The sequence below is a fragment of the Staurois parvus genome, unplaced genomic scaffold (assembly GCF_062004578.1).
Source record: "Staurois parvus isolate SC_StPar_1 unplaced genomic scaffold, SC_StPar_1.0 ptg000566l, whole genome shotgun sequence".
Classification (NCBI taxonomy): domain Eukaryota; kingdom Metazoa; phylum Chordata; class Amphibia; order Anura; family Ranidae; genus Staurois; species Staurois parvus.
The window spans coordinates 2443960-2455506 of NW_028318362.1; the positions used below are offsets into that span (position 1 = coordinate 2443960).

The 11547-nt window shown below is 39.5% G+C and overlaps 1 protein-coding gene across 2 annotated transcripts in view; it reads left to right on the plus strand.

Annotated features, from left to right (window-relative positions):
• BMPR1B (bone morphogenetic protein receptor type 1B) overlaps positions 1-7364 on the plus strand; it is a 658563-nt gene extending 651199 nt beyond the window's left edge. For both annotated transcript variants that reach the window (XM_089691636.1, XM_089691637.1), the window contains 3 exons: positions 5007-5182; positions 5446-5576; positions 6919-7364. In XM_089691636.1, the coding sequence (XP_089547762.1) occupies positions 5007-5182; positions 5446-5576; positions 6919-7044 (433 nt within the window). In that variant the 3' untranslated portion in view covers positions 7045-7364. The remainder of the gene's footprint in view (positions 1-5006; positions 5183-5445; positions 5577-6918) is intronic.
• The last annotated feature ends 4183 nt before the right edge of the window (positions 7365-11547 follow it).

The following is an 11547-nucleotide window of genomic DNA, read 5'->3' on the forward strand; positions in this document are numbered from 1 at the left end:
GGTGGCACAGGTGGGCGGCACAGGTGGGCACTGGTGGGTGCATTGCTGGGCACAGGTGGGCGCACTGTTGGGCACAGGTGGGTGCATTGCTGGGCACAGGTGGGCGCACTGCTGGGCATAGGTGGGCGCATTGCTGGGCACAGGTGGGCGCACTGCTGGGCATAGGTGGGCGCATTGCTGGGCACAGGTGGGCGCATTGCTGGGCACAAGTGGGCGGAACTTGTGTGTGGCACAGGTGGGCACCGATCATCAGGGCACTGATGATCAGTGACCCTGATGATCGCTGCCGATCCCTGTTCTGACAACTGCCGGTTTTCGGCAGTACTTTCCTCACGATCTGACAGCGTGAGGAAAGTGCAGCCGAGAACCGGCATTTGCATTTCCCGGTGATCAGCGTGTCATTGGACACGGCTGATCACGTGGTAAAAGGCCGCTGTGATTGGCCTTTTACCATGTCACGTGATCAGCTGTGTCCGCAGGACACAGCGATCACGGAGATCGCCCGGTGCGCGCCCCCGGAGGTGCGCAGGAGAGCGCGTTCTCTTCCTCTTCCTCTCTTCCTCCTGGCGTGCCCACTGAGATGGCTCTGCGTGCCAGCTCTGGCACGCGTGCCATAGGTTCACCATCACTGCCCTAGGACATGAAGTATGTTACTGGCAGAATCATCAGATAAAAATGAAGGGGAAAGAACCATGAATAAAGAAAACTAATGCAGCCACCACATATAAGGATGTGAAAGCTGCAGTTTATTACATTTTTGTTTTTTGGGTTTAAACCTCAAAACTGACCATACAGATTACAATCTGATTGTACAATCTCATTTCTATCTGCCAATGTCTATTTTGTACAAGGGCTGCCTAATAGTATACTGTCTGGATTGTTTAGATAGGTCTCACAGTTTTGGTAAATCTTAAGGGGATTGTACAATCAGGTAGTAATATGTATCACTATGATAACTTTAACCTAACCTCTGCACTGTCTTCGGACAATTAATGATTACTTTTTTGAAAGCCTTGTACACGAGACACTTCTGAACGATGTAAACTGACTGCTGGAAAACATGCGTTTATGCGCATTTATGTGCATTTGCGTTTAGAAGTGTTTTTTAAAGATAAGCACAGGAGAACCTCCCAAATGCCCAGAATGCACTGAAAAGTGGTAAATTATTAACTATTTCAGACTGTTTCAAATAAATACACAGAGTAGAAGCAGAGACAGCAGTATGTGTTGAGAGAATTAGGTGGGAGTTGCTCATTAACATTTATTTTGTTTCCAAGGGTGGAATAGGTGTCTAGTGGAGTGAGTCATTAAGGTCACCTGGCAGGAGGCCTTCATGAGGAATATTGTTTCCAAGGGTGGGAGAGGTCTGAGGTGTGAATTGGTCATTACAATGTGTGACAAGCTTGGTAGGAACATCCTGTGTTAAGTGTTATGTCCATCTGAGTACCTTGAAAACGCATGCATTTTTCATGATTTAAAAAGGCTCTGAACAGCATTGGGAACTGGAAGAGTTAAAAAAAAATATCATATGCAAACTCTTATAAACGCGATTTGCCGTGTTTAGCCGCGTTTAGCCGCATTTTGCATTTGAAACACTGATAAAAATCGACTGCTGAATGCAAGTTTTCTGCGTTCAAAAAAACGACTGTAAACTCAAATGCCTGTAAATGACTGTAAATGAAGATGTGTACATGGACACATAGGAAAACATTAGGGAGAGTTCAGGGGCTGCTGAACATCAGGAACATCCTGTGTTAAGTGTTTTGTCCATCTGAGTACCTTGAAAACGCATGCATTTTTCATGATTTAAAAAGGCTCTGAACAGCATTGGGAACTGGAAGAGTTAAAAAAATATATCATATGCAAACGCTTATAAACGCGATTTGCCGTGTTTAGCCGTGTTTAGCCGCATTTTGCATTTGAAACACTGATAAAATCGACTGCTGAATGCAAGTTTTCTGCGTTCAAAAAAACGACTGTAAACTCAAATGCCTGTAAATGACTGTAAATGAAGATGTGTACATGGACACATAGGAAAACATTAGGGAGAGTTCAGGGGCTGCTGAAAAAAAATGCTGAACAGCTCCTAAACGTGAGTTTATCAGCTGCAGTGTACATGAGCTCTTAGCTGAGAACAGAACGAACAGTGCCCCACCCTGAGATCTGGCACTTTAATAAATCAGTGCTGAAAACAACTTATTTGATATTGAATTATCATTCACTGTAATTTTAACAGAATCAGGTGAAATCTGGGTTTTGGGTGGTACATAGCAGTCGTCCAAAGGCCACCAACACAAAGATATCAGGATCAAATTATCTGAACAGTAGCCTAGTGATCTTCATCTCTGTGCATTGAACAGCACAGCACAGGACAGATTCCTACAAAGTTGAAGTCACACTCTAGAATGTCAGGGCTGTCAGGGATGCCACACACCTACCTGAATATGACATTGCTGTCTGTCAGTAATACAATACATTATTTTATACAATAGCAGGTTCCACATTTAGAATTGACCTGGTCAGTGTCTTACAAGTAAGGCTGGTAAAAATGGAACTCAATGCCAATGAAATGTAATAAATAAGATAAGATATAATAAGATATAAGGAAGGGGTAATGCTAGTATGCTTATTTTAAGTCTATCAGTAGTTGTACTATAGAATGGAAAGTAGACTAGCAGCTAGTTTTCTCTACTTTTCTAGAAGCTGGTTCCAGGTTTACTAAAGCAGAGTTGGGGAAAATGTCTTTCAACTTTTATGTCTCCAGCTTCAGTGTGGGTTGTGTGTCTATGACATCTGAATGTAGTGTGATGCTATGCCTCGCCAGTCAAGTGGGGTGGCAGGTTGGTGACACAAACAGTTGGCTGAGGGGGCAGGAAGTGTAAATCCTGTCTTTGCCATTTAAGCACATATATGTAACTGAACAAGTTTTTTTGTGTTGTGAAGAAAAATACATTTAGTGGGCGGTCATGTAAAGTAGAACTTTCATGAGAGAAATATGTTTGCTATCATTGCTGAATTGTAGAAGTTTAAAGATTCTTGGCTGTTAGACTCATCCCCTGGCTTCATAACAATTCTTGAGTGTCACCTTCACTGGTTACTGACTTGATAATAACTGGTTACTGACTTGACATAAATGTAACAGCCAGGGGAGAAGCATTATCTTAAAAACACCAAGAATGGCATCACCTATGTTTTAAATGATGATAGGTTCAGCCTTTTTATATACATCATGGTTATATATTAAGAAATCTTTTCTTGCTTCAAAAGGTTAGCCTTCTTAAAACAAAAGGTGTTCACACCTTAAAGCAGAGTTCCACCCAAAAGTGGAAGTTCCGCTTTAAAGATTGGAGCGGGGGGGAGCGGGTACCCGAAATTGACAGGTACGCGCTCCCACTTTTGCTGTAATCACCTTGGCGATCAGAAGAGGAAGTTGTCCTCCTACCCTCCCTCCCCGTAGTCTTGTGGGACAGGTGACAGGTCCCAGAAGACGACGGGGCCATTCAGGATGCGCAGCGCTACTTGCTTATGTGCAGTGGGCACCCGGCTGTGAAGCTGCAAGCTGCCAGAGCTGGGTGCCACACTGAAGATGCCGGAATACACGGCCGGTGAAACGGGCTGCGGCAGGGGCACTGTGGGATCGTGGGACAGGTAAGTTGCTGTTTTTTAAAAGTCAGCAGCTACAGTTTTTGTAGCTGCTGACTTTTATTTTTTTACAGAGTGAGTGGAACTCCGCTTTAATACCTTAGTGAATGGTTTTTGGCTCTTGTTTCACCACATGAACAGAGACTGTTAAATCATTGTGTACAGTTTGTGACTTAGCCAAGGTTCCTATAGTTTTTAAAGTGTTGCTTAACCCACAACAGTAAAATCAGTCTTTACATGCAGTAAAGCATGCTTGATTTACTTGCTGTGGAACCTAAGGGGTTTAATCTCTGCATTGTATAAAAATGATGTTTGATCCTGACTTCTGTAAACCCCCCCCTTCCAGGGTTCCCCTCTTGATAAGACATATCATGTGGAGTCACTCTGCACATGCTCAGTTTGGTGTGTTTTGCTAGAGATTTTTTTTTTTCTTGAGAGAGTGCATGTGATCAGCACAGGGCTGTCAGCGCTGTACAGACAGAGGTCAGGGGTTCTGCATCCTCCTAGAGCAAAATAAAAACTCCTCCTACAAGCTTTAACCAGTGCTCTGCCGAACACTGACAGAAGTCACAAGACTACTCTAACTGCTGATGAGAAAATGTATTTAGCAGTTTATATTTACTAAAATAATTGCACTTCCATGTTCAGTGTACTGTGGAAGCCCAGATATAGCAAATGCAGGGTCCTGGGATTAGGAACACTTTAATTCATATCTTCACACCACCTAGTTCATGAAAGCATACATAATTGTCAAAATCAAGGGTGCATTAACCCACACAAATCATATCAATCTGTCAACAGGACTATAGTAAATACAGAGAAAGCACACCAAAAGGTAGATAAAGCTGTTAGATAGGTTTATATTAACTAGGTAGAAAAACAAAACAATACACTAGGTACATGTGTCATCATATGATGTATTACAAAAAGGTACATATGCAAGGCATAGTGAGAAAATGCAACCATGTACTGTACAGTTTATGATGTAACCATACAGTATAAAAAGGATTAGGATTAGTCCCCCCCCAAAAAAAAAAAAGCAAGTGAACAAAAGCCATCAAGCTAGGAAGCACCTGAATCCTAATGCAAAGAGGGAGGAGGAGAGAACCTACTATATTGGGGTATTAGGTAATTTTAACACATCCTGTGTTTGAACTCAAAGCTGTTTTACCCTCTGTGTACGTTGGCTGTTATTTTTGTTTTCCTATATTCAGTAGTCTTGTACTATGATTTATGCATTACCTGGAGTTCAATACAAAACCAGCCCAGGAACCCAAAATTAACTCTATATATAAGGACCAAAATAATTCGATTTTCACTGTTTGTATTGCTTAACTTTTTTTCTTACATTCTTTGTGCTACAGTGATACAAACGAAGTAGACATACCACCGAATACCAGAGTGGGTACAAAGCGCTATATGCCTCCTGAGGTTCTGGATGAAAGCTTAAACAGGAATCACTTCCAGTCATACATAATGGCAGACATGTACAGCTTTGGACTTATCCTCTGGGAAGTGGCCCGACGGTGTATATCAGGAGGTAAGGAACAAAAATAATCATTTTATTACAATCCTTTATATATTCAGATGCAACAGACATTCAGTTTTAGGTACATTTGTGATGCATTTGAAGCTATAAAACCATATCTAATGATTAAATCTATAGGAAAAACTTGAAGCATTTCACAAGATAAATCAGAAAACGCATTAATAGAATGTTGCTATCTAAGTTTGTTTTCCTGTGTGAATAAAAACAGGCATGTATATAAGAAAATAGAATTTGATGAGTTATTTGTATTTCAGGTATATTAGAAGAATACCAGCTGCCCTATCATGACGTGGTACCAACCGACCCTTCTTATGAAGACATGAGGGAAATTGTGTGTATCCGGAGGTTGCGACCCTCATTTCCGAACAGATGGAGCAGTGATGAGGTACAGAATGCAGAACATGAAATGATGCTGCTTTTGTGTGGATTGCTAAATTCTTAACGAAAATCCTAGAATCCTTGAACATGTCCTTGTAAAAATATTTTTTTGTCACTAATGGGACCTTCAAAGTAAATTATGAGTGGCAGTACTTAGCTTTAATTCTGATTTCATTGAGTTTTAAAGATATCACAAAGGTTAAGGAAGATACCTAAATGTTATGATAATTCCTTACAAAGACTAACACAAGCTATAAATATTTAGATTTGATTGACAGGCCCAAGCTGAAGAGCAACATCTCAGGTGTACTTGCCCAATTCTTAAAATGTATTTAGAATTCAGAGAAATTGAAAATATTTTCTTCCTTTTTTAACATCAAGCACTTTTAAAATGGAGCTTTCAGGTGCAGATTGAAGCTCAGGTTTCACAGCTAATTGACACAGTAGTTGTCCAGCGGTTCAGGTCAGGTTTACATCAGGTTCAGCACAGGTTCAGATCAGGATTTTATCCTGTTCACACATGTGCGGTTTAGAAATGGTTCCCATAGAAGTCAATAACCTGTAATCTGTACCTGAACTGGACCACACTGGTCAGAAATTAGACATGACTGTTTTTCAGTCCGTGCTGAACCCGTTCTACCAGTGCATCAGACATACAAATATGTGAACAGGCACTTTTCCTAAAGTTATGAGAAATCTAATCTTTGGCTGTTGCCACCAGATCAAATGTTCCCATTGGATGATTTCTCCTCCCCTCTTGATTTGGCGAAAACTGTAAAACTTGAGATTCTCTTGATTTTTTGGTCATGGTAACAATAGGCACTCTGGTAAAAAGTGTATGTAAATGTTGCAAACAAAGACATTTTGGACACAATGATAAAAAAAAAAAACTGTCAGAGGTTTTATCATTTTCTCTATATAAATGTAGAAAAACATTGCCTGGCATTCTTTAAAAAAAAAAAAAAATTTACCCAAGAGCATAAAGGCAAGTAAAATTTCTACTTACTGCTCTTAGGCCTCTTGCTCATTAGGCAAGATCATTTGCATATGACAACCAATCAAACTTTACCATTCAGTTCCATACTGTACTGGGAACATGAAAGAATGATTTTGACTGGTTGTTATAGGACCATTGCTGCATAAAACTTTGAAAACTCTTTTGATATGCAGGGAAGCAGCATCAATGAATCACATGAGTCATAATTGATTTCCCAGCTGTACTTGTATGGTTGGTGATTTTCATAAAAATTGCAATATTCTGACTTGCATACATATATGATCTGTAAGCCGTGTACGAGAATGTACCAGTTAGGTTATTTTGACTTACATTAGCATTTTTTTTTCCACAGTGCCTCAGACAGATGGGAAAACTGATGACAGAGTGTTGGGCTCACAACCCTGCCTCACGCCTTACAGCTTTGCGAGTAAAGAAGACACTAGCCAAAATGTCAGAGTCTCAAGACATTAAGCTTTGATTTGATAGAAATCTGAAGTAGAGAAAGCCCGTGGAAGTGGACTTATTTTTGTGACTGAAAATCCTAAAGAGAAATCACATTTCTACACATTGAACATCTGTGTTTACCATGAGTACAAGCGTCTAGACTGTTGAATCACCAGCGACAATCTGGACAAGATTCCACAGACTCCATTACTCAGGCTGGTGTACACAGGAAACTTGTCTTCAATGACTAGATGAAAAAATGAGCATGTTGCTTTCTGTGAAAGCAAATACATTTTTAATGTTTGAAACAAAAGAAAGATTCTTTAAAATTCTGGTAATAAAAAAATAAACAAATGTATGACGTATTAAATGTCTTCAAAATAATAGTGCAGATTTTCCGGGAAAAGTCATTTTGGAACCTTTTTCTAAGAACATTTTACTCTGTTCTATATGTATTCACAGAGGAGGAAAGTGGAAGTGTTGACCATAGTGACCAGAAATGAGGCTTCATCCAACAGAAGAAAAGGCAGCGTAAATCTTATTATTGGCTATAGGCTGAAATGGTCAATCTCTTAATTTTTTATTAAAGAGAGTAAACTCTTTATATTTTTATTTGTGAAAATATAAGTACTTTATTTTAATATGCTATTGTCCCCTTTGGGCAATGAGTTTATTAAAGTGGATCTTAACTCTGTAAGCTATTCCAAAGGAAGGCAAGCCAAGGACAAAGGAGTAGTCCTAAATATTACCTGTGGTCTCCCTGCAGCTCCTTGTCAAAACACTATGTTTCTTTGTGGGAATGGCCATTTTCTCGTGTCAGCACTTTCTACCTAAAGACTGGTGATCTGATAACTGAAGCATTACAAGAGGTTCAAAAAGCACAGATCTACAAAATGAAGAAAGTAAAAGCAGGGAGATGCATGCAGTGCAGACTCCTCTTGAGTTTAGTGTAAAGTTATCGACAGGGGGAAACTGAAATCTGACAGTTTAATGTGTTAGACTCTTCTCCCCTCTGGCTGCACACTGCTGCTTCTCCCCTATACGTCACTGGCAAATGATGGCACTGGGGTTCTGTGCAGCAGATCTGCTCCCTTATATGTAACAAAGAGAGTGGCACACCCAAGAAGTGCCTGATTTGCCTCCTTATTTCCTGCCTGTAACTCTGAAAAATGTTTATAAAGTCACTTCTCAGAAGGGCAATAGTGTGTACAAATAAAGCCTAACGTAGTTAAAAATATATATTTATATTAGTTACTCTGGTTACAGGGCCTATTTAAAGAGAAAAATCAGGAATGGCGTATGTATAAATATGAATCTCTTCTTTGATAGGGAATGTATGGTGGTTTTCTGCATATTTTCTTTATTATGTACAAACTGGACATCTGTATATAATGGAATGTGCAGGGATAAGCATTTTGTTATATTAGAGATGTGCAGTGATGTTCACTCCACTGGACCAACATGCATGTGATTATTAAAATAGGATTAAAGAATTGTCTTAAGCAAAAAGGGACATTGAAAAACTGTGATTTTCAGTCACCAGAGTCTAAATAATTAAAGCATATGGTGCTTACAAACCATACCGTTAATACAAAAGGTAAATAGTTGCAGTAGTATTGGTAGCTTCGTGACGGCTTACCAAGTTCCAATATTACGGTATATTAGTGGCCAAATCCAACTCAAAAGGCAATATACCACAAGTTCTGACTGCAAACCAGTTTACTGACTCCTAGTCCAGGGTACAATCTAGTACAACATAATTCTACACACTTGCAACTCTATGAAACTTGTTCCATGTTTAGCCTTTACAGGGAATGCTAACTATATACAACACGTGTCCTGCCCCCTAGTAGGCCAACTGTTCTGTGTGATGCCCTCTTCCATCCTAGTGGATTGTCTAGCCTTAACATTGGATGCTAAAAGTACACAAGGTAGAAGAGACAGTTTGTCCTCTCTGGTCTGTACACCAAGCACAATTGACTACTCTGTTTTGCTTGCAAAAGGAGCAGCAATCAAATAGGTTCTGTATGGGTAGTACCGGCGGACCAAAAATAGACTGGACCCTGTTATTAAACAAAACACTATGTTACTGACCCTTTGCATACGTTATCATTCATTCCTATGGAAGGTGAGTTTAAACCCCAACAAAAATACTGCATGCAGAACCTGTTTTAAGAACTGCATCTAAAATGCAGAGTCATGATCTGGCCTGTTTGTTGAATATGCAGGAATCTGTCCTTTGCATATAGACAGCAAATATCCATGACAATCTGGATCCACTTTTCATCTCACAGGGGCCCACCATAACTTCACATCCAGTCCTCTTGCACATCACCAGTGGCACCAAACCATTTCATGATTGCCTTTCAGCACTCCTCTACTACAAAGAGGTAGAATACCCAATGGAGCAGGCAACCTCTTCATTTCACATCCAGATTAATAAACAATTACATATATTTTCCATTATGCCTAGTAAGCCAGCTTTGTAACCAAAAACTTGCTTTTGGTAAAGGGGGCCTGTCACCCCTTTACAATCAAATAAGGAAAGGCCCTAAAAGTATTATGTGACTATATATTTAGTGAACAGCTCCTCATTTTGAAACAATATTCTGTTTTGTAATTACCCTCGAATTCACCCTTAATCCACAAACAATACAAAAAGATCAAGGGTGTGAGATTTAGTATTTTAATTAGCATCTATTTAAATACAAGTAATTGTAGTTTATATGTAACTTTGACTTGCTTTCTTTATTGGGGAGCAAGCAGATTGGACTGTACATGCATTTGTAAAGAATAATAATTATAAACCACAAAGCATAAATGCAGACCATAGTCTATTATTAGGAGAAACAAGAACAGTGATTAAAACTAATATAGGATTCCTAGAGTTCTGCAGCAGGCAGCCAGACTGATTTTAAATTTCTTTCTACACAATACTGGTATTTGGAAATGTATTTATAACTACAGTGTCATGTACACATGCCAATATTCATGCAAGACAATATTACAAATAATGAACATTTTGATATGATCTAGTGCATGATATAGAATAACGCATATTCCTTCTGTTAGCAAAGTCACTGAAAATCATTAGAAAGAAGAGAAAGGGTTACCTGGAACAGCTCTTTAAATCATCCGGGATAACGACTGTGGTTGTAAATGACAATAGTAGTAAAGTTTGAGAAGGCAGACAATCAATTCTGTACTTTAAATGATGCTTTTAGCCTCCAGGGTTCCAGTTAAAACCAATAAAAGCATATCTCCCCTCCACAATCTGTAAAGGTTTATACGCCGCATATGAACACATTTACTCCAGACTGATAACTTTTTTGTTTTGTATATTCTTACTACAAAACTGCTATAATGTTTTAAATATACACTCAAAAATCAGACTAAGAGCAGAAAAAAGGTGTTGCAAATTGTTTGTAAAAAATTAAGGTAAATAAATAGAAATCATAACCAGTTTGAACAGTTAATGCAATTAGTATGTCTATTAAACATCATTAAAAATAACTTAAATGCATCTAGTACAAGTATTCAGATCAGTTTCTTATACTCCCGTAGGGGGCTTTACCTTAAGCAGGAAGAAAATTTGGTTTGACCTTGGAATGAAGGTCCTTGTTTCCTGGATTGTTATCAGGAGAGGAGGCAGCTCTCTGGCAGGTCTTTGCCTCCCAGGACTGTGTTAAATGAGGGGCCTGAGAAAGTATACTACCTTGCTGATGGGTACATCCAGATGGAGTGGCACAGGAAAATGGCTGCCTGTGTGAAACAGATTTCACTGATGAACAGTGTTCTGGAGAGCTGTAAATCTGCTGCCAACGGACCTTGCAGGAAGAACTAGCTGCTCATTTGTGCTACCTGGTTGTGCTTAACAGTCCACAAATACACGTGGTTGAGTTTTTCCTATTGGTAAGCCTATAATAAGGCTTTCCTATAGGTACAGTAAATATCTCCTAACCATGCACAGTTTAGGAGATATTTACTTAAGCTGCAAGCAGTGACGTCACTGACATGTGCACTGTGCTCTAAACGTACTGTTCTGTCCATTCAGAACTCTGTGCCATGGCCATACTCCCATAGGCATCCATGGGAATGATGTCATCGAGGCTCGGCCGAAGCTCACAAATCAGGAGGGAGACCATGTGAAGATGGAAGGGCCTACAGCGGTGACAGCTCTCTGCAGGAGAGGTTTATTTTCAGGTAAGTCTGTCATAATGTGCTAGTATGTAAGCACATTATGACCTAATTTGCCTAGGGGCCCAGTTTTTTTTGTTTTTTACTATCGCTTTAAAGGTCCATAGCCTGGTCGCTTTAAAGGTCCAATTGATTATTACTAGAAGAGAATAGTGTAGTAATGTTTACCTAGTCTTGTGTATTCTGTGCCATAACAATCTCTCCTAAGTTGAGTGAGCAGAATAAATTAAAATACAAAAATATATTACCCTGAAGAAATCCCATATTCTAAAAAAAGTTTTCTAGCACTAGATATGTGATAGATATGTGGTAGAATGCATTTAGATTTGTAGATGTGGTG